The sequence below is a fragment of the Pseudopipra pipra genome, chromosome 2 (genome assembly GCF_036250125.1).
Source record: "Pseudopipra pipra isolate bDixPip1 chromosome 2, bDixPip1.hap1, whole genome shotgun sequence".
NCBI lineage: Eukaryota > Metazoa > Chordata > Aves > Passeriformes > Pipridae > Pseudopipra > Pseudopipra pipra.
In genome coordinates, this window is record NC_087550.1 from 48,040,469 (window position 1) to 48,064,601 (window position 24,133).

The window sequence follows — 24,133 nt, forward strand, 5'->3', positions numbered from 1 at the left end:
TAATTCTTGTGGAAAAATATTTGACACAACTCCCTGGCATGTTTTAAAGCACGTGGGATTCCCATCTGCTTTTCTATGAGCCAAGTTCACATCTGCTTAGCTTCCAGGGCCAGTTGGTCTTGGATGTGACCAGTTCAGCATTAAGTTCCTCTAGCTCTGAAAGCTGAAAACTGTCTGCACAAGACACTCAAGATCCTCTTTCCAGATGATGAAGGCTGTGTGTTAACAGTGCTGAACAGTGATATCTTGTAGATGAACACTTTGAAAGTACTAAAATAAATTTAAAAATAATATGCATTTTCCAGAAAATGAAATGTTAAAGTTTTATTTCTATCTGAACATTTCAAAATTACTCTTTGGTAGTTTATATCTGATTAAAAAATTTATGACTCCTTGTTAATTATTAACTATCAACAAAAATATACAAGTCATAATCACTGTATTACATTATTTTCAGACAAAATTAGTAAAGAGCAGCTAAATTTATAGTATATTCTATCAAAAAAGTTATTAATTTATAACACATGCCACTGAAAAATTCTAAATTAAGTTAGCACCTTACAAAATGTAAAAATAGAAAACCGTTAACCAATACATTCTCATATTCATTCACTGAGATGCAGACAAATGTATCCTGTTAATCATGATGGAAGTTGCATTTACAAATTCCTAACCTCATAATGAAAATAATTGTCTTTCTAACTATACTGAAAACACATCAAGCCTCTGGTTATTGTCCTGGGACTCTGCGAGAAAGTTAAATAGGTAATACTCTCATTTTAGTGCAGCAGGATTCATACATCCAGGCTGATATCTGGGAATTGGGAGTGATGATATTACACTCCTAAATTGCTACAGAAGATAATTTATTCAAAATTAAACATTTTTTATTTGATATTAAAACACACAAAGCCCCAAGAATGTAACTAGCTGTAATTCAGTTGAAATGAGACTTCCAGTTGGAGACTGCCACCTGGATTTTCTAGAACAGGGAGGTAGAAGGTTATCTCCAAATATCAGTCCTCCTGTTTATTCTAGATTCTTATTTTAGGTAGAAAGGAATGACTCACTGCAAATGTCTAGGGCTCACCAGCAGTTGCAGAATGTAACCTGGATGACTAGAGGCCACCCAAGTACTCAAAGCTTGATAAAATGAACTCACCTGAACATGACACCGGTCAACTACTTTACAGCGATTGAGATATCCAGGATAAGACAGTTATACACAATTAAATTAAGAGTTCCTTGTAAAAACAAGACTGATGAAACTCTAAAACTTGGCATCTAAAGTTGGCTACTCGAATGGTCTTTGTTTCTCTAACACTCAGTGACATCTGGAGATGAAGTTGCGAACAGCACCTCTGGAAATCAAACCATCTCTTTTTAGTGCATAGTCAATGCTTGTAAACATTGACTAAAAAATCTGTGGATTTTCTCATGTTTGCTTGTGATGAGGCAAGAACAGTATGAATTCAATACAGTGGTTAGATGCTATTTACACAACACCAGGAAAAGAGATATCCAGTTGTAGAGAGGCAGCAAAAAGACCTGTCTTGCTATAGATGTGTTTGCTGAATTCAAATAAATGAATTATCTCTTCTTCTCAAAGTCACATAAATATGGATGGGACCACAAAAAATGCAAACAGTGCTGCATTTGGTGACAAAATCTCTTCTTAGAGCTGGTGTAAAACACTTATCCTACGCAGAGTTTATGAAAATAATCAAATCCACAACCCAGATTATTTTTCAGCCTGAGGGTCTTCATTATGGCGCTCAGTTGGGAACAGCAGAGACTCCTCATTTCTGCTTACACCTCCTGGTTTAGTTTTGATGCTGGAATTGTTTGTAGCAGCATTTTTCTTCATATTCTGGTAAACCTAGAATTGGGAAGAGGAAATGAAAGATATCTTCTATTATTACTTATTGTACCTGGAAGCCTGCTCTTCTCCTCATGAAGCAGACACTTGTCATGTACAGTCCACCTCCTCTTGAGGGAGAATCACACTCATGTCTGCTAGTTTACTTCCCACTGACTCCAAAGGAAGTCCAGACTACTGTCTAAGTGACATGGATCTTATCCAGCCAAAAAGAGCTGGATTGAGGGATGGCACTGGAGATTATAAAGGAAGATTTTTTTCATAGACATAGTGCTTTGAAGTTGCTTATTAGTTCATTCCTACACTTGGCAGCTTCTGCCAGGTTAACAGCCTTCTGAGAAGCTCAATGCTGCAAAGGCAAGAGTCACTCCTCACATCCTAAAAGGTTTTTAAGGACACTGCACTGGGAAATAGTGTGTCTAGTCCAGGGTGGATAACCAGGTAGAAAGTGGAAAGAAATTGGAAAGAATTTGGAAAGAAATTATCGTCCCCGAAGAAGAGGTAACTGTCTGGTATGGATGGAACAGGGCTTCTTCAGATCCTGTTTAGTATTTTGAACTTTGAGGATGACATGCAGCACTCTGTCTGTGAGGACATGGCAGCACATACCTATGGTGAGCCCCCCGTGAGATCCCTGGCATCAGCTCCCCTCCCATGGCATCTATCAGCATCACCAAAGCAAACTGCACCGGCTCCTGCATAGGAGAAGCACATCCCCACAGCACAGGCTGAGACCTTTCAGCTTTCCAGAGTCCCAGTGCAGGCAGTGGGAGGAAGATGCTCCTCATCAGGAAGGTCAGGATTCTTTCTGATGGCAGAAAAAAGTGCCCCAAACTCTTACATAGATCCATGGGCACTGTATCCATAACACAGTTGTGTACTTCAAGAGAAAGCAGAAGGCTATTCCTCAGCTCATTCTGAACTATGGAGCTATACAAAAAAACCCCAAACTCCCCTAGTCAAACCCAAACATTGTTCACATTGTTTGTATTTCTGTGTTTACTTACTGCTCCTTCTGCCTCAGCCAGCTGACCTGCGAGAGAGGAAACCAGGCAAGAAAAAGAGGGTCTTTTTCTGGAGTCAAGGGCCCAACAGGACTGCATCATGTGATAGCTGCAGAAGCAAAGAGGTGGTACAGAAAATGTGTTAGCTCTTGGACTATCTGTAAATGACTACATAGTGTTGCAGGATTTGAATGGGAATCATGGGGCATCAGAATGATTTTATAGAAACAGGCCAGAACTACTCTTTTCCTCATCCGAGGAAAAGACACAGAAAGATAAGGATCAAGGGTGAAATGAAGAACATGGTTTTATAAGAGTCCTTAGTAAAATCCTCCTCATAGAATTGGGGCCAGAATTCCATCCTGGCTGGCACATACTGGCATGCTAACCCTGTTTTCCAGTTTCCATACAGAAAATTGTAGGAAAACAATTCCTATCTGTCTCTGGGACTGAACCTGCTCCTTATGGACTATGTATTCTTGAGAGCACTTTTCACAGCAAGTCTTTTTATGTAATTTGACATAACGAATGTCTTTCTAAAATGTAAACACCACCTTAGAGATTTTGCAGTTTCATCAGGCACTTGCGCAGCACCTATCCATTAAAGTTCCTTCCAAAGTTACTGGGACAAGAGGTTCCTTGATATTTATAAGCACCACAGCAATCTTTCATGGGTCATCCTGTCAGAATCACATGTACCTGTAATGCCATTTCCATGGAGAGGATAAGAGCAGTACAGTGTCATAGCAAGGGACTGAGTCCCTAGACCATCTATGAAATGTCTGCCAGAAGAGCTCAGACAATCCAAAGTCCTTCCTTTTTCTCCATGTTCCAGGTCTCATAGCTCCCTATCATCTTCTCTTGTCCCCTGGGGTCCACCTCTAGGCAAAGCCCACCCAGGCACAGAGGCACAGGCTAAAAATCATATTACTGAGAGCACAGGAATAACTCCCCCCAACTCTTCCTTAGCAGGGTTCTTATCTAACAGGATCCCTAGCCACCCTGAACCGAAACAAATGTAGTAAAGCTCAATTAAAAAAAAAAGTTTAGAAAAAAACCTGCCAAAGATTTAGTCAATATTCAAAACTGATACTTTTTTTTTCTTGGGAAAAAAAATAAAGGAAAGAAAAAAAAAGAAAAAAAACCAAAGGAAAACAAGGGAAAAAAAAAAATCTGTGATCTGGGAACAAGAATTGGTTCCTGGGAAAGGAAGGCACAATTAAATAAATATGATAAATTAGTTCTTTCAAACACACATAACCTTTGGTGTTGATCGCTTCTGCTTTAGAACAAAACCTGCGGGATCAGGCAGCCTTTTCCAGAGTTAGAGGAAGATATCATGTTTCGCAACTTATTATGAGCAAGACACAGTATAGAATAAATAAAAGGTCATTCAAACAGTGATCTGGTAAATATAAATTCACATACTCTGCATCATGTAAGAAGTACACTTACACTTCTTTTGTAGCATAATATGGTTGGTCCATATTAAATCCACTTTGTATTAATTTGTAGAAATTTGTATCAACCTGAATACCAGGGTAAGGATTTACACCTGTGGAAATTATTGGAGAATACATGTTAATTCAGAAGCTAACAAAACCAAACACTGCTCTTTTGTCCTATTACAAAACATACCCAAAGAGAATATTTCCCATAGCAATATTCCATATGACCAGACATCACTCTTCATTGTGTACGTCCTCTCAAATAAGCTTTCAGGAGCCATCCATTTAACAGGTAAACGAGCCTGTACAGACAGGGGGAAAGGAGGCCAGGTCATGCTTTGACACAGGCTTTCTAGATGACTCACTGTAGTTCTCACTGCTTGAATATGATCAATTCATGTTTGCCATGTCAAGAGCTGTGTCTCTCTTAGTAGTCCTTTGAAATTCCCATTATAGAGAGAAATGGGCACTTCTAAGGAGCCAATTAATCTCATCCATTTTAGATGACTATTTAAGGAGAGATGAGCTCAGTCCTGGAAGAGCTGCCTTCCTTCTTATGACTTCTAGAGTGAGTGGCTCAGATGGAGAAGCCCACACTGTACTTCTTCATACAGGCAGAGGATCTGGCATATCCCCACATTGTCCTACACTATTACTGTCTGCAACAGTAAACGACTCCCAGTGCTTCCATCAGTGGATTTCACTGTGCTTTAGAAAGAACATGGGTATCATTTCGTTTACAGTACTAGCTTGATTAGTTTAACCATAAGCTAAGAATTTGCATTTGCCAGGGGCAGGAAAAAGTGAGATTTCTGCACTTTCGGTACAGATATCTGCAAAGCTAACAAGGAATTTAAAAATTAAAACTTCACTTTCTTGGTTCCCTATAATTCTTAAAATGGTATGAAAGCCAGAGAGTGCTCATGAACTTACATTCCCCCTGACGATGTAGTTGGAGTCATTAATTATATCTCTGGCAAGGCCAAAATCACATATTTTCACCACTTTTCCATGCGTCACTAGTATATTCCGGGCAGCAAGGTCTCTGTGAATGCACTTAGAAGGAAAGGAATGGTTAATGCTCTGCAGCATTTAGTATCAGAGGAAGACAACTCCCTGCTCTCTGAGTTGCTCCCTCCTTCCACTTAAACAGTTTTGTGAATGGGCAAGCTGGATGCTCCCTGGTTGATCATGGCTAGGGGACAGGGCCAGAGCAGGCACAAGCTTTCAGTGCAGATGCATCTTACTCAGGGTGGTGCCCAAAACTGCAATTCAGCCTTTGCTGTTAAGCCAGGGAAGGAGGTATAGTTCAAGCTTGCCACTGAGTGTCTCTGTTCTTCAACCTGCCTTTTATAAACTGATGGTTTTTTACTGCCTTTTCTATCTGAAAAATTTGCTACCCTTCACTATACCGATTTGGACTCAAGAAATTCCATTCCTTTGGCAACTTGATAAGAGAAGCAAAGAAGGTCTTCAAAAGTGAGCACATTAAAATCCTCTTCTTCATCCACCTGTGTGCTTGCATCCTTAATTTTATCTGTAAAAAATAACCAAGTATGAGTTGGCTTCCTCACTCTCTGATTAATTCCACGGACAGTTTTAAGAATTTTCCTGTGCTCCTACCAAGAACAACATCACAAAGAGCATCTATCTTTTTTATCCTAATAACAGAATTAGTAAAGATAAAATCAATCAGTCTCTTACCTTCCTCAGAGAACAGCAGTATCCCATTTGACCCAGGTGTCACATTTATGTTTTGACCTCTTTGCATGGTTTCAAATTCATCTTCTCTGCACAGAGTTGTATTTACACCATACTTCAGGTGAGTCCCTATCCTGGAGCAGGCAACATATTTTCAAAGGTTACACACAGTGTATCATGTAATCTTCTACACATAAATGGTTTCACAGTGAAAACCATGATCAGTTACTGATATTAAAAATCTGGGCACAGACATGCACAGACATGAGACTTCTCCAAACTGGAAAGAAAAACAAGAGATTGCTTGTATTCTGCAGTCCAGTGTGAAGAACATCATAAGGAGAATCAAATCTCAGTTCCTCCCAAAGCATTATTTATTAAAGTACGTCGAAGCACATTCTCAAGAATTGAATGATTTCACCAGTTTAGTGCACAGCTGAGAACGCAGTTTAAGAACTGATAGTAGTTTTAAGAAGTATTAAATTGTTGCTAAATGCTTTACCTGGAATTTTGGTCCAAATGAATATTGTGGTAAAAGCTGAAATTATGCTGTTTAAAAATATCTGTCAGTGTCCAGTGAAACTTTTCTCTCTTGCTCCTTAAGTAGTTCAGAAGGTCACCATAGCAACAGTACTCAAATATCAAGTAGATTGGTCCTGAAATAGTTGGAAATGTAAATGTTTGCTGCTATTTATAGCACCCTCACCATTAAAGCCCTAATGCTGTCTCATCTTTTCTCAGGACTAATCTGTATTAAAACATCCCAAACATCTTTCCTTCCCAGGTAGATAAACTGTGCTGATGGGCAGGTAATGTTTACTGACTGTAATGTCCCTTTGGAAAGTCTGTGTAGCTGATTCTTCCTTATGGTACATCTCTCAATGTGTACTGAAAATCCCTATAGAAACAGAAAGATCCTTCCTGGTAGGACCGCACAGACAATAAAGATGCAACACACTGTCTAAACCATGCATGGTTCAAGTAAAAAATGATCCCTGTTAACTATCTGGATGATGTGAATTTGTATCCTTTGACCTACATCCTTCCATTTATCTGTGCTATCTTCATGCTCTGGAAATATCCTTTTTTTTTTCACGAAGGCCAACTGAAACCCAAGTGTGCTTGCTGAGATGGCCTATAGGAGGGGATGACCTTGCAAGGGGATGTGTCTGAGTAGAACACTGGTCAGGTCACTTTCTCAAGAAAGGAAAAATACATCCAAGACCTGACCCAGGCAGGCTCGCAGAAAAGTCATGACAAGCCAGCAGGAGCTCAGAGTGGTCACACATCATCCTGCAAAGCCTTACACTGACATCACTACTTCTGGCTCAGAAAAGCCAACTATGAATTTGCAGCCATTTCTGTTGGAAGGCCCCTGCCAAGCAAGGTAGGGCACACTGGAAACAGCCTGTGAACTCTCTCAGAGGATGGAAAGGAAGTCTTGAGAACCATGTAAATACTTCTGAAAATGGGATTTGGATAAGGCTGGAAGCATTCCTGCCCTACCCTACCAGACTAACCAGGCCTTCACTGCAGCTCTCCTACCTGCACATCTTTTCTAATGTTCCAGAAGGCTGTGGCAGCCTATATAGTTTCAACTCAGCTAAGTCCACCACCATCAACCTATTTCTCTACTTTCCTCTTATCCCTCAGATGTCTTTGCGTGACATTATTGCTGCTGATGCAAACTGAGGAAACAAGAGTTAACTTTCTCCTTGGTCTTTCTGAGAAAGTCAAGTTTTTCAGCGGCAGGTGTCATAGTTCATGACATGGACCAACACTGGGTAAAATCCTGTCCTTTTGTCAAGGTCATCTTTTCTTTAGCCTGTCCTCACCCACTCTTGTTCACTGCTGGGCTGCCCAGAGAAGCAGTTCTTGGGACAGGAATATCTGCGTATGTTTCCTCAATGACGAGTCACACAATAATTAATTAGTCATAATCCCTTACTGCCTTCATTTTAACCCATATTTACTTTTTTTTTTTTCAATCTTCAGCTTTGTTTTTACAATCGATCCTTTATAAAGTTGTTCCTCTGTCCATTATTCACTTCAGCTCTGTCCATTATTCATCTTCTTTCTTTGTGTGGCCCTCCTGCCTTTGCTCTTTTTCGGTTTCTTTTCCTTCCTGTCTGGCTTTTAGCCATTTTCCCTTTTCTTTCTACAACTTCACTGTTTGGTGATCCATATGATTTAAAAAAAAAGAAAAAAAAATTATTTCTTATGTGAACATAATCATGTGGATACAAAAGTCCCTGACACCAGATAAGTTTTTCCTCTCCTCTTAATAAATTGGCCCATATCAGTGCTATCACCACTGTAACAGGAAATCCTCTTCTACAGAAGGGCTGTTGTATCACTTCATGCAAGTTCAATCAGAAAGGACCCTTTTCTGTACACCTGCATAGCTTTAACTTTGCTTTCAGTTCATCTTCATCTTATTTTGGTCCAGCACAGAACAGCAAAATTGATTGGGCAGAGATGGAATTCAGCAGAGAAGAGACTGAAGAGCAGCCTGAGGAATAAGTGATTATTTATGACTTGGATGTCTTTAATACTGTTTTTAACAACCAAGTTTTTGATACTTCTTATCTGTTTAGGAGTCCTCATTAGTCTGGAGGTTTTAATTGGTACCTTTCCACAATTGCAAGTTACCTGACACAGTACAAGCTCCTAGTAGGTTCACAATATTTTCATGGCTTCCAATGTGAGTCATCATTTTCAGCTCAGACATTAGAGCATCTTTTTCTGTGGCATCAGGTTTTTCTGTAAAGGTAATAACACAGATTTGGAAATCTCTAGCAAAGAAATAAAAATTTAAATGGTCATGATGCTTTATCACATGCAAATCTTCATTTCAAATTCATTGAACTGATGGTATATTTGGGAACATTCTGAAAAAAAAAATCTTTCTACAGTAAAAAAAGATTTAACGAAAGGTGGAAACTAAATTTGTGTGTGTGTATGTACCATTTGAAGGCTTGGGAAAGCAGCCCTCAAATGTCAACATTTGTCATTCTTGGGCAAGAAATGACAGCAATTTATTGAAGTGTCCACAAGCACAGAAAAAATGGCAGTCAATCCTGTTGCAGGGAAATGCTAAGAGAAAAAAATGTCTTGGCAGCCATATGGCATGTAACCAGTTGCAATCCAATAGCTAAGAAGGCCCCCTGTGTTTCTGTTATAGCTTTAGTCTTGTTTTTCAGAAAGTATGTGAAAGTATGTGAACCATAATGATCAAGTTGAGCTTCCATAGAGACAACCACAAAGGAGTGGACCAAGGAAGTGTAAAACTGATGCATATGTGCAAATAGGGGATGGAGCTGCATGGCAGCGCTGGCAGTAAGTGGCTGTGTGGGCATACAGGTGGACAGGGTGCTGGTGTCAATGTGAAGTTCATCCCAATATGTATCAAGAGGTGGGTGAGGTGAATATTGGTCTCTTCTCCCAATAAACAAGTCAGAGGATGGGGGAAATGACCTCACTTTGTGCCAGGGGAGGATTACACTGGATATGCAGAAAAAATTCTTCACTGAAAGGGTTGTCAAGCATTGAAACAGGCTGCCCACGGAAGCAGTTGATTCACCATCCGCAGAAGTATTTAAAAGACATATAGTAGTGTCACTGAGGAACATGTTTTAGTGATGGACTTGGCAGTGTTGGGTTAACAGTTGGACCTAATGATAGTAGAGATCTTTTCCAACCTAAACAATTCTATCATTCTTGCTGCCAGGGAGGTTTGCTCCTGGACACTGCTTTTATGAGGAGATCTTGGAGAGCAGCCAGAGCATAGCACCAAGAAGTATTCAAGGTTTAAGAAGCCTGACCTGTGGGGAGGGATGGAAAGGGTTCATCAAGAAGAAAAGACTACAAGAAATTGTGCTGAAGTTTTGGAAACAAGCTAGCTCAGACACAGCAGGTGAGGGGTGTTCCACAGCTAGACAGCACTACAAGAAAAAGGGACCTTACACCAAAATTCATAGAGACACCGATGTAACCAGGAGGCTAATTTGAACTAGGAATTTCCATTCTTCCTCTTTAGAGCAGAGCAGCTCCATACTTCCCCACACAGCATAAACCTTCTCTAGTGTGTAGGACAAAAGGCAACACCCTGCAGGATGAAGGCACTTCAGCAATACCTTTCCAAACTGAAGCAGGATTTTGAAAGGCGTTTTAAGGATTTTGAAGCCAAGCATTTGTGAATAACTACTGAAAAGTTGTATACAAGGGGATTTCCAACACTGCTTCTGCTTTGGAGCCACTAGAATATGTTGTTGTTTGTGAAAGGCACTAGAATTTATCATACCTTTTAGCATTTTGACTGCGACCTGGACTGAATCTCCTGCATTGCTAATTCCATAAGCTGTCGCATTCACCACTTTTCCAAAAGCCCCAGAACCAAGGATCTGTCCTACAAGACACAATATGCCAATATTATTTGCTGCTGGTACAGTACAGGCTATTACTCCAGTGTTGGGGTTTGCTTTAGGGACTGCTCACCAAATTCCAGGTTTTCCCTGGGAAATTCCCATTTTAGATCATATTCCAATTCTCTGAAGTCAATGTAGATGTACTCATTATCTGATGGCCCTATCATCTGTATCATTTGCAACTGGCTCTCATATCTAAATTGCTTTGGAAGAAAAAACACACAGTGTAAGAAGTCTTAGAGAAGAAACAGCCTGGTAGGAACAAAAGAAGAAGGGACAGATATTTATGTTTACCTTTTTGTATTTAAGAAACATGAACACAAACACAAAAGTGATCAATAGGAGAAAAAATCCAACAGAGACATAGAATGCATCATTGTCCGTGAGAGAAGAAACAGCTCCTGCAACTTTAAGAGACACATATTACTACCCACTGAATCAGTTTGTGTGAGCAGTTGAAAATGCAAGGAGAACCCATGGTGGCTTGGTCAGTTCTGGCAGTTTGTAGCCCTCTCACTCCTGAGCCTCCTCTGCATGGGGGGTGAGATGGAGCCATATACAAAGCGAGATGGAGCCAAGATGGGCAGGAGGCATTAAATGCTGGATAATTCTGACATCTGTTTTCATAAAAAAAAAAAAGCTACATCCACTAATAAATCTAAAATAAACTGATAAATCTAAGTGTGTGGAGGTGTCGGTGTGATCCATGGATTGAACTCTGTGAGCGTAAACAGGACTAATCAACTCCTCTTCTTATTGCATCTTCCTGCTCTCTCCCTGTGCCTTCCCCCATCAACGTATGTTAGGTACCAAAGTTCCAGTTATCAGTGGGTGGACTGTACACAGCCTGCTTGGAGCATTGCTGCTGCTCAGCCAGGAACTCTCTTAACAAGCCAAGATATTACTGTAAGGGGTCGGTGGGTAGGTGAGTGTTACATAAGACCTACCCTCATATTCTGGTTGTTTCTAAGAGCGTAAGTATAAAGATTACTTTCTATTGTAATCTCAACATGAATGCTCGAACTCTGACAGTGGTCACAGCTTTGGCCAGCTGTAGTCAAAAGCACCAAACAGGCTGTTCATCCATGACAAAGGAAATCCCTGCACTGCAAATACATGGGTGTTTCAAAACACTTCCTAGGTGCCACAGCACGTTCCTTGTAACTGAAATTTTTGCTCTATCTGATATATACGGTGTTACAAGTATGAAGTGCAAATAATCATATTGACTTTCTGGCTCAACAAGGAAATATCTCATTGTCTCGGCAAGAAGAGAGACTGCACAGCAGTTTCCAAACAAGGCCTTAACCTTTTGCCACCTGTCTATTATCAGTTTAAGAAGGTCTCTTGCCCAGTACTCCTTCTTCCCAGACAGGATAGACCCTTGAGTGGGTCTGTTGGCTCAGTCATGATCTTGCTTGTGTATGCAATGACCTCCATGGGGTGACAAGAGCTCCCATGGGCATTTCTAGCAGAAACACAATGAATTCTAGGAAAGGAGCAAGAGCTAGCATCTGCCACCAGTTATCAGGTGACCTCAGCTATTTCCGAAGCTGATGCATCCAGATTTCATGTAGGGATTACTAATATGAAATAAAAAATGAGACCCCAACATTGCCATGGTTCCATCTCACACTTCCTATTTGTGTGAAGTTTCTGCTTATTTTAATGAGGGAGGCCCCTGCTTTGGGACTGGAGAAAAAAAAATTGTCTCCCATTCACCCACCATTTCTGATGCTGTATACACATAGAGGTTGTGTTTTACCTGTAATGCCATTGCATGGTCAGCCATTTAGCCAGATAAAAAATACCATGAGTTCTACCATGCCAGTTTTAATTGAGAACACCTGTGCTAAAACACTGGCCTATGGTACCTGGCTGGATAATGAAACTCTTTTTACAGGCTGAACCAGCAGAATTGTTTGCACAGCACTCCACAGAGAAGGTTGTTGCTGTCTCCTTTAGATCCAAAGTACTGCTTGAAATCCATGATCCCAGGGATCTCCTCTTTGGCAAGAAGTTGTGAATCCCCTCTGCAATTTCTTCTGTACAGCTGAAAAAGTAAGAGGACCAGTTTAGGTATTTGATTTGACATTTTCCAGGGGAGAAGGTGGAAAGTTTCAAAACATGTCTTATGTCTGTCTTGGAAGAGGAGAAGGGAGGGGGCTTGATTTTTATCAGTGATAGAGTGAGACTTCAGATCAGTTATCAGTCTCATTTTTGGGGATGGACATGGCAGGGTCAGCAGGGAGTGCATTGGGTTTTCTACCTCCTACGCTGGGTTCACTCCCACTCTCCGCCACTCCTTGCACCTGCTGACCTCCAGGACCTCCACCAATCTCATAACTGACACAACCCTCCTATATTGCATCTATTCCCATTGGTTTCATACTTGCCTCAAACACTGAGCAGCTCCAAATGGGCTGCTACTAAAACTATAAATGCAAAATGAACCCACAGTAAAAGTTCTAAAGTCCTTTCCCTGAAGGTATGTTTTCAACCACGAAGTTTCTTTTACTCAAGATGAAGAGTATCCACCCTGTATTAATGACTTATTTAAGACCTGATATGTAGAAAGAGGGAACATTATACTCGAGGGAAAGGAAGCTCACACAGAGATAATTTTGACTTTTAGCTTTTCTATCATTCATCAGCTTAGTGCCTAATTTACTGTCCATATAAATAAAAGAGGAGATAAATAAATAAATAAAATTTATTCAGCTCTAGACATAGCACTAGCTTCTACATGTGGAAGTTTCCAAGAAAAGAAATGTCACAGCATTTTCTTTCCAGAAAGATGATTTAAGGAGTATTTTAAACTCACTAGCTGGACGCTTTCTTTCCTCTTCCATTTCTGCATGAACAGATTGATGTTAGGAAACCTTTTCAGAGGTATAGATAAGAAAATTGTTCAGATATCTTTTTTAATGTCTAGCTAAAATACTTAGAGCTTTGTCCACGACCTTATAAAGGATAATTTGACCAAGTACTCTTCTGCACCATAGGATTATTAGTTTTTTGCAAATCTAAAATAAAAACTGCAGAGTTCATAAAACAGTTCAAAGTTCTTTCAGCATCTCTTGAAATTTTAGTGCCTGACTCATTGCCCTAAATAAATAGAGGAAATGGAAACACTCTCACTAACTTTACTGGAAACACTCTCCCTGACTTCACTGGCTTTGGTAACAGGTCACCATAACAGCTGTTTCAACCAAAGCTTAACCAATTATACAAGCCTGTACTAACCAATGCACTCCCTGAATCACTTTAATTTTGATAGGCTAAGAGAAAAACTTAGATTGAACTTTGTAGCTACCTAACTGTTGATATAAACCCAGTGGGGTTTGTTTTGGTGCAAAGAGCCTGAGATACATCTTTGTAGAATTCCTTTGATGTCAACAAAAATATGGAAAGCTTTCCCTAGTTTTGGTCATCTGGTTCCTCTGGAGTGGGACACCAAAGAGTTGAGGGTGCATCTTAAACTTGGTTTTTTACAGGTCAGTCTTCATTTAACCAAAGATAGCTCAAATAGTCTTTGCAATGAATAAAAAAGTGAGAAAATTATTACTTGGATGAGTTCAGTTCAAGACAGTTCCTCCAAATCCAGGATGAGGCAGGATAACTCTCAGCAGTGCATGAGATCTGCGTGAACAACTGCTGCATCGTAATTTCAGGCTTTCCTACAACAAGATAGCACAAGACTTGAGGACATGGTTTAGTGGTGTATTTGGCAATGCTGGGCTTGTTCGACTCTGTGATTTTAAAGGTCTTTTCCAACCTCATCAGTTCTGTGATTCTGCAAGACAATTTCTGTCAGTGACAATATACAGTGACAATTCTATCAGATTTCAAGTGACAATACCCTGTACACTTTTGTGTACTGTTTCTGCTGAGACCAAGGTCTGCTTTTGTGTTTTCAAAATAGCCCACCCATGTGTCACTGTGAGAGATGGGTGCAGCCCGCAGTCTTCCTCCTCCCTCAGTTCTGTGGATGGCAGTCCGGGCAAGGCAAGGGGAGCAGCCACTCCTCTGTATGGGCACACCGAAACCAAAACAATGGCAGAGCCAAAATTAGAAGCCTTAACTTCTGCTTTTCTGACTTTGAACAAGCGATTGGCCCTAGGACTGCCCTGACACTCCAGTTCTGGGGGTCCAGCTCGTACAAAATGTGCACAGGATATATCCCTGCACACATAACATATCATAAATAATGCTCCCTGACCTGGAATAAGGGAGACATGCTCCAGTCATGTGGCAGAACTGAGATAACTGACAGCATCGGTCAAGACTGTGCATGTGTAAATCATGGGTTTCTCATGTGGCTCATGTCATTTCTGCAGCAGTCATATATGTCACAGCTCTGTAGAATTAGAATACAGTCACTGTATTTTACTGAGATCCTAAGCTTGTAATTTTCTTAAGAAGCATTAATTTTCTGAGTATCTACTAATTTCTCATATTCTCTTTATGATAGACTAAAGGAAAGAAAAAAATTAGTAACTTTCTCCTCCTTTCTCTGTTCTCCATCCCTGACCAAGATAAGAAATACAACCCACAAGCATCCAGTGTCTTTCTCTGCCCCTGTGCCTGGATTTCAGTAGTGGAGTGCAGTGTGAAGAGAATCATGTATTTGCCTTGTGATCCTCCATTTTTAACAATAAATCTATGTAAATGAAATGGCAAATACCAAGGAAAAACAACAATAGCTTAATTTATACCAGTGACAAGGTCTCAGACTTTGCCAAATCTTCACAGGGATAGTTTTCTCACTTACTTCTCACGTAGAGAGTGAATTTTTTTGTCACAACCATATCATCATTTTCAGCATAAAATATGTATATCCCAGACTGGCGCTGATGGTTGCAGAACTTTGATGACATGCTGCGGAGCAAAGAAAAACAAAGAAGGAAAAGGACAAAAAATTGACTTGAAAAAGATTTTAAATGTAGTCAAGACCCATACATATGCTGGAAACAATTCAGCATCCTCTAATGAAGAACACAGGGGAAATTTTTTTTGACTAGAGAATATAAATCCCAGAATCTAACAGTCTTTGTGGGAGTATATTTTTTTCTGCAGTATTGATTTCATTCTGCATTTTTTCTCACAGGGCCTGGAGTGCACATAGGCTGTCAAGCTGTTATTTTGTTACCAATCCATTGGAAGACAAGGCACGTAACACATCCTGGCACAGATGCTAAGACCAGCAAAGGATCAAACTCTACTCTCCAAAGAACTTTGATGGGACTTTCTAGCTGATATGACAAATAGTATTAAGAAACAACAATGACAGGGAGGGTTGTAAGAGATAAACCTCTCCAAACGGAAAGATCTCATGGAAACTCAGGAATGAGGTCACCATCATAAATTTATTGTCAATGAGACGAAATGCCAACCATCAAGATAGTTCTGCAGGAGGAAGACCAGACTTCTACTAATCCCTGTGGCCTTTGACCCAGTGGATGGCAGAAAACCAAGACCCACACCATGCAGGAGACAGCTTGTGACAATGGAAATGATGAGAGAGGGCTCTAACAAGTCACCGGGCAGAAGCTAACAACTGAGAACTGCAGCAACTCAAAGATTCATGCATGACTGTCCTGTTGTCACTGGTTTATGAGATGTGAGATGAGGCAGGGAGGAGGGAATATACCAACTTACAGAGATGGTATCCTATTTCTGTGCTTTTGACTAGGTTATTGTTGTGAGGACAATTGTCAAATTTGAATGGCAGATAATGCAGTTCATCAACATTAGATGCGCAACCTAAGAAAATCTCTCTTAGGTTTAGTTGCTGACATTTGGGGATAGATGGTTTTGCTGACAGCTCAAGGATAACCATGTAGAATGTCCTCAACTATGTTTAAGTGGTAAAGACAAGCAGGCACATCAGTGAGTTTGAAGCAAAGAAGGAAAAAAAAGACAGCCTGCAATCTGCAGGGTAAGAGAAAGCAGTAATGATATAGAAATCTAGAGATCTAAGATCAGAGTATTTCTCATTAAGGAAGATACATACAAAGGAACTAAGTAATGCCTTGAAATTCTAGACCAGGAAAACTTGTGTTGAAGCCACCGGCAGTTTTGCCTTCTCACTAAGGCAACACCTTCTTGTAGTTATTGACTTTTGAATGTCTTCATCTGAAATGGCCTTAAAGTTGTCCTTGAACTCATAGACATTTTAAAATTAGAACCCTTTTAAGCTGACTCAAGATGGATACTGAAGACAGGAAAAAACACCAAACCCCAAACCAAAAATAATGAATTGCTTTTGAAATCCCAGGGCTGAAGGATTATATCCTAATGAAATAATAGGAAAAAATTCTAAAACAATATCTTTGATACATGAAAATATCAGGGCATGTGAGCTAAATGTTATAAATTCTAACAGAGGTCATAGTGTTTATGAAAACTCATTTGCTCTTAGGAGGGAAGTGAAAATCAACAGTGTGCTGAAACAGAGAGACAACAAAAGCAAATAGAAAATGGAAATTCAGGAGAAATGTCTGAAAACACATAAGGGTAGTGATAGGAGAGATGGATCTCTCGGATTTGAAATGAAAAACTAAAGAAAAGAACAGAGCTAATTAATACAATTTAATATGACCTATAATAAGGAGGAACAACTTAATACGAAAATGGCAGAAATAAATAATGGGAAAAACAGGAAATGAAAAAGGATATGAAAGGAACAAAGTAGAAGTGTTGGGAGACAGGATTACACAGAAATCAACTAAAATATGCAAAGTGAGTTTCGCAATAGGTTTAGATATGTGATGACCTTTCTCTTGTAGTTTCGGGAAACTTTCTACTTTAAAATCATACTGAAATCTGCAGTGCTACAGCTTGCAGGCAGAATCTCCTGACATCCTCACCTCTTGCTGCTTCTTTCCTCAGGGGAGATGTGCCTATCCAATGCTTGTATTCAACCAAAATTATAGTTGTGGGGGATATTTGTACAGAAGAATGTACTTGTCAGATGAAATAATCACCAAATTCAAGTACTTTTTCCTCAATCATATTTTTTTCAATAAAATAAATAGAATGATAAAACAATGCAAAATATAACTACCCAAAAATTAACATTAAAAAAATCTATTTATCCAATAGCACAGTCAGATGGATGGCTGAATTGTCTGTTTGAAGCAAGCGCCAGGCCAAACCCCAGCAATACTTGGTGGCTGTGATCGTGGCTATGGCCATGGCTGTGGCTGAGCCAGCCAAGAACGCACAGCTCCAGGGACACAGGCTGGACTTTTCCCCATCCGGCAGGTGGGGATCTGCACTCGGCAACTGCTGCTTCTGTGCTGCAAAGGCTATCTGAAGTGACTCATAAATCCCAAAGCACCAGCAGTTGCACCTTTCCAATTAACAAGGGTTGCCTAAACTATTTCAAGAGTTCTTGACATTATTATTGTTGGCGCAGTCCATAGCACCTTTATCTTATCTGCACTGAATTTACACCAGTTCTCAATCATCCAAGCAAAACTGACTGCTGCCTGTACAAGTGGTGAGAAGAGGTCCATATCAGCTGCAAAGCAAATCAACTCGGTGTTATCAGCTGGAGGGAGGTACCTATTGGACAAGGATGAGCAAATGCTCACAGTTGTCCCTTGAGACTTCATTTCCAAAATCAATCTTGACACAAAGCGCAGATCTGCTGAGCCCATGTCAGGCATTGCAGATTAGTCACCAACACCCACGCAATGCTATCAAAGTTTGCTGACAGCCCTCACTTTATCAGCAGAGACAGAGTTCCTGTGGCCATTGCCAGGAGATGACAATTTGCTAATCTGAACTGAGCTGTCTCTGAACCTCACTGAGATCTGACTCCAAAACACCATCTGATGCAGATGAAAAGGCCAATCTGTTGCAAAGATGCCTTGACAAGCTAGTGGATAAAACTGAAGGTACCAAAATACTGCAGAAAGAAATCATAAAAAGTGTAATCCAGGCTATGACACAGCTTTATGGAGATGATAAGAGAGGTTTTAAGAATATGAGAAGAAATCAGTGCAGCCACATTAGTTTCTGCCCAGGTCCTGCTCAGTTTTAAAGTCAAAACTTGAAAAGAGCAGTCTGGCTTTACTCTCACTGAGGTGAATAAGAGCTGTTACCTTCAAAGCCATGGGACTACTCTGAAAGAAACTCTGAAGGAAATTAGATAATGTTATCAAGAAATTAGAAAGCCTAGGGAATGGAGAAAACATTAACCTTAAACAGGATACATGCCAGAAGTTCATTGTAGGAAATAACAGAAAAGGTAGATAACTAACAGGTTTATTCAAAACATGTTTTGCTGCAGCAGCAGAAGAATACATGACCTGGGTAATGAGCAGAACGGTATGTTTCTGTGGCACAGGCACAGTCAAACAGATCTAACAGAGGTTTGGAAACTACAGGTCCCTGGACTTGATCTGAGCTGTTTGAAAGACACTGGGAACATCATCAAGAACAGGATGACAAAAGGGGAACATGCAGAACTTGTGATTCAGTACAAAAACTGCAGCAGATCTGAAACTGAGAAATTATGTTAGAGAGAAAGGGAATGGCAAAATGCATATAAACTAAAAGGTTGTTAGATGCATAACTTACCAAAGGGTTTATTATAAACAGAGAATAAATTGATTCTACAAGTTATATATGTGAACTGTTGCTGAAAGCCAAAATTGTGTTTGAGTGCCTTTTGTTAAATTGTGTTTGAGTGCCTTTTGTTCATGTGGTTTCATCATGTGGCCCACCCACATTTTAAAAACACAGAGTACAAAACATGGACAGTAAACAGTCCAAATGAGATAAAAAGAGGAAACATTATCATATTAAATTATTACAAAATACTCAAGTACCTGTGTCCATCCACATTGTAACTTCGTTGACATGGAAATGTTTTTTTTGAAAATAACCACATGCATCTAACTGGTGGATAAGCTGTAAAGTTAACTTCAAAGCAAAACTCTTCCTCATCAATTTCAAAATCTTCTTTAGAGTCAGTTACATTTATAAATCCCTTTTCTGGAGGAAAAAAAAAAAGAGATGTTAGGCTGGGCTGCTTAATGTATGTTTTTCATTTTGGTTACAAGATAAAAAAAGCACTATCATCATGTTACATTACAAAAGGCATCCTGTTAAAATAAGATAATGTTTCAAAATAGTATTGAAATGTTGTCACTGTGTTCAGTTGCAGGTAAATGATTTGAGCCTGGTGAAGTTGTGTATTTGGTCAGACCAGAGCACTTAAAAATGCTTCAACATTTCTCCTCAATATGCCCTACAGAATCACAGGGTCAACAATGTCATTATTTATTTGATTTGGGTTAGGTGTGTATTCCAGGAGTTAACAGCTGCAACTCCTGGCTTTTCACCTACAGGGAAGAAAAACCAGGGGGCACCACCAGCATAATCAGATGCTGATAGTAGTTCTCCTTCCCTGAAACGAGCTGAAGATTTTTTAAAATAGTCTTGTAGCTGCTTCTTTATTTCTCCATCTAAATTAGACATATTTCATGCAAGATGACAGCAACATGGAAAAGTGTTTTGAAGATGTCCATGAACCATGTGCTGCTGGCAGTTCCCCTGCTAGTGTGGGATTTGTTTCACCTAATGGAGATGTCTGAAGTTCTGTGATCCATCTAAGCTACTTGTTTGGACCTCTGATAAACTCAGTGGAATGAAACAGGCATATCCAGATGTACCCTGTCGTAAAATAGAAGATAACGAAGATGTACTGAACTGCTTCTGGAAATATCTGTTTCTTGACACTGACTATTGAAGGAACCAAATTCATTGCTGGGGCCAAATGTCTCATAACTTGAAATGAATCCTACCCAAAGAGACTGAAGAGCAGATGTGTGGGAGGAGGCTGTCCTGAAGATATCAGTGGGGTTAGCATTAGCTCTGTAAAAGTCACAGAACCATATACATTGGAAGAGATATCTAGTCCAATTCCTGCTCACAGTTGGTCCAACTAGATGAGATTGCTCAGAGCCATGTCCAGTTGAGTTTGGATATCTCCAAGGAAGTAGACTTTACAACCTCTGGGAAACTTGTGGCGGTGTTAATCAGCCACATGGTGAAAAACTGCATTGTAAAAATATTGCTAGACTGGGTTTTACTTTTGAGTGTTTTTCTTCTGGTTATAACCTTATATTCTGCTTGGCATGCTTTATCTCTGTCTTAGCTTACTGGTTTGAAAAATACTACCTGAAAACTCCCATATAAACCAAAAAAGTGTCAATATTTTAAAACAAGAAGCAATTCCTTTCATGGCTGTTCTCCTACTTTTTGATATTAAAGGCTTACTGCTTTTATAAATTGGACCTTCATCTTTTGGTCCTCGTCCGTCCAAGCAGAATATAATCTCTGAGTGTACTGTTAACAACACAACCAGCCAAGAGTAAAGGCTTTCGCCAGAGTGCATACAAGGACCTTGGAGCAGTGTATGCTGTTTCTCTGGAACATAACTCAGAAAAAAAAAGTAGTTTCTTTATTGAAGGAGAAACAAAATAGCACGTTATTGCTCGATTTATAATTTTTGGCAAGTTTAAGTGTATTTCTGACACTTAAATTTAGTAATGACACAGAGGTGAGATGAAAGTTGAGACTGAACAAGTTTCTGTGTTTATATTTGTTTATTTGTTTCTCTAAACAAATTTTACAAAACAAATATTGCAAAATAGCTTACATATTCCTGAAGCAAGATTGTGTAGTGCTAAAAATTCTTTATTCAACACTGGTGGAAACTGAGCATAAGAACTGCAGAAACAAAGAGCCTTGCAGCTGCAGTCATTGGCATGATCTGCGTTGTGCTTTAAACTGGCCTAACCACCCTGCCTGGCCTGACCAGCCACACAAAATGGGAAAAGTTGATGAAGTATCAGTTAGCAAAGAGCAAAACAAAGCAGTCTGGCTGCAATGCATTATTAGAGATTAGAAGAGCACCCATGCATATAGCTATGCTAGCCAGGCTTCCCTGTGTGCCAATCAAATCACTTTTCTCTTGGTAAAGGTACATCACAATGATTCCCAGTGTAGCTATAAGTGTTGACCCACGCACAGTAATGTTTTAAAGGTAGGACACAGACATGGGCAACTGAGTGAAATCTGTATCTATATCACTGCTGCATCTGTATCTATATAAGTGCTGAAATGGAACCTGGCATGCTAGTATGAATTCACACCAGCCGTGATTGTCATTAACACATTATGCTAAAGGCTGGGGTGGATCAGAAGTACAGGATGTCCCTGCAGAACCTTGGAGAGAGAAGCACAGCTGTTAGTGCTAGGTATGACAACATTACCTACTTTTATCCACCTTGTAAGTAAACAAATAGATTTTTTCTTCAGGAAAGACAGTGAGCCCTCAGAATTTTTGTTGGCATAAGGGCTATTAAGAAGGGTACAGATGATCATTGTAGGTTCGTGTCTTGCATTGAAAAAATACCCTTCTCAGAAATATAGCCTTCCAGGGACAGTGACTCAAATATTCCCTGTGACCGTCACACATGTTCACACCTGATAGTTTATATATCCAAGAAGTCACTATTTCTGACCTGTGCACACTACTGATAAAGAGGAGGATCTTGCCCTACCTCTACAGTATCCTCTCACTTCTACATTCTTGTTCACTAATATGTATGTAGCAAAAAAGCCCAGGTATCGTATTTTGTTACTGTAAATGATGGGAGAACTTCCCGCTCAGTGGTTAGCAGAATCTGAAAAGAGGATATTGCACTGGGAAAGTAATTTCTGAAGAGATTGGGGTAACTGTTCTCACTTCCTATCATTCCTTGCCTAAGTATTGTAAGCCCTGAGAGCAACTACATCTAAGGTCAAACACATGGTGAGTGCTTCAGAGAGCCTTGTTATCAGAGGCAACTCCAACTCCAGGCATACTAGTCATTAAACTACTCCCAGTGCCTACTCCAGCAGAATGGTTCTACCTACAGCTTTCCTTGTTATGCTTTTTTTTCCAGATTTGTGCCTATTTGTATACTATTTCCATCTGAGAAACAAGTTTTGCAGTTGAGACTGTTCTCGACTAACTTCAACACCACTGGCTTTTAAATCGACATATTACTTAAGTAGAATGAAGTTTCCTTTTTAAAATTTTCAGGCCTTATGTAGCTTGGCACCAGGAAGATGGTTCCCTTTAGTGCCTGGAGAGCAGGAGACACTCAGAACAAAGGATAACATTGGAGTAGTTGTCTCTCTATTTTCAGGTTTCCCTTCGGATCCATCACAGCGGCAGCAGCACTTTTGCAGGGCAGCTTGCCATCTTTGTCAGCATTCATTCATCACTCGACAATCTGTTGGGGCTTACATTCTCCATTAACATAAAAGTTTAAATTTATTTTCAGCTACTAGTTACACATGTTTTGGAGCTAAAATTCTTTCTCAGATTTACTCTCCCATAAAAAAATTGGCAAACTCAAATGGCTTCTTGTCAGTCACTCCCTTGCCATAAGAGGAAATGGTCATTTCTCATTTGTTCTGGGTTTTGAGTAGGAAAACCTGCCAGCAAGAGCCTTCCAACTGTTTGATTCTGTCCTGTTGGACCCAGATCAGGCCCATACAAGTAGATTTCGTGTCTATTTTTTTTCTGTATAAGAGCAACAATCACCTGAAAGGTCCATACAAAACAGCAGAGCAGAGGCCACAAGAATGTCTGTCTTACATCCCCACCCTCAAAAGCACAGCAAAGGTGGGGTGGAAATGCCATATGTGAGTAGGGGAGGTGCAATGGTGAGGAGGAGACTGAGTCCATGGCTACAGCTTCTAAAAATCCATGCTGAAGTCACAGCAGGATACTTCTGTCTCACATTGGTTGAAGCCAGTCAGTGGTCATACCAGACTGACCAAACTAACATACAAACCATCAATAGCTGAACACACAGGGCAGGACCATACTTCTTGTATTCTTGGCCAGCTCCAGCAGTGCTTTAGCTCTAGCTCTTTGTATCTGCTCTGCATCTCCACTTGGTGACGCAGAGAAGGGCTCCACAACTATAGAAGTTCCCTCTGCCCAGAAAGCCCAAGCCATAGCCCCCAGGGACCCTATAGCTTTGTGTCCCCACAAAAAGCCACTGGCTTTGCAGCACACTGGCTGAGCATCACCTACAGCAACATGAGGTGAACCCCGGCCTGTGTTTCTAGAGATCCCATTGAAACAATCATATGGACTAGATCTCTAACCAGTGCCATTTAATTTCACTTCTAAAAGCACTGGGAATTATTATTAATGGGAACTATTTGAAAAGCAATACGAAGAAAAGGTTGATTGTATTCAGGTACCAGAATGACTCAGTTCAAATTAATCTCTTGGCTCTCTTGGACTGCCAGTAAGTGCAAACAGACCTTTTCCTTAGCAAAGGAACTATAAACATGTACTGCATACCTGCAAGCAAAGAACTGCCACATGGAAAATAAAGCAAAACATCCAGCTGAGGAAAAAAATTCATACCAGGGATTGGAATTACCTAAAACTGTAACCAAAGCAGTTTGATTCGGATGAGCAGTAGAAGAACAGGTGTAATGTCCACTATCACTTCTTCCTGCTTCTGAAGCAAATACATACTGGATCCGAATTGCTGAGTGGTCTGGTAGGTATTCTAATCCTCCGAACAGGCGACCCTAGTTTTCAACAGAGATTCCAATTTAATCAGTTGATAGTGGCCAATA

At 40.1% G+C, this 24,133-nt stretch overlaps 1 protein-coding gene across 1 annotated transcript in view; it reads right to left on the reverse strand.

Annotated features, from left to right (window-relative positions):
• Positions 1 to 230: 230 nt before the first annotated feature.
• FLT3 (fms related receptor tyrosine kinase 3) overlaps positions 231 to 24,133 on the reverse strand; it is a 43,283-nt gene continuing 19,380 nt past the window's right edge. The window contains 17 exon segments of the mRNA XM_064645430.1: positions 231 to 1,879; positions 2,887 to 2,992; positions 4,339 to 4,438; positions 4,522 to 4,633; positions 5,265 to 5,387; positions 5,744 to 5,868; positions 6,036 to 6,166; positions 6,535 to 6,688; positions 8,685 to 8,795; positions 10,336 to 10,440; positions 10,530 to 10,662; positions 10,754 to 10,866; positions 12,334 to 12,512; positions 14,028 to 14,139; positions 15,234 to 15,340; positions 19,303 to 19,468; positions 23,932 to 24,085. Of these exon segments, the coding sequence (XP_064501500.1) occupies positions 1,742 to 1,879; positions 2,887 to 2,992; positions 4,339 to 4,438; positions 4,522 to 4,633; positions 5,265 to 5,387; positions 5,744 to 5,868; positions 6,036 to 6,166; positions 6,535 to 6,688; positions 8,685 to 8,795; positions 10,336 to 10,440; positions 10,530 to 10,662; positions 10,754 to 10,866; positions 12,334 to 12,512; positions 14,028 to 14,139; positions 15,234 to 15,340; positions 19,303 to 19,468; positions 23,932 to 24,085 (2,169 nt within the window). The 3' untranslated portion in view covers positions 231 to 1,741.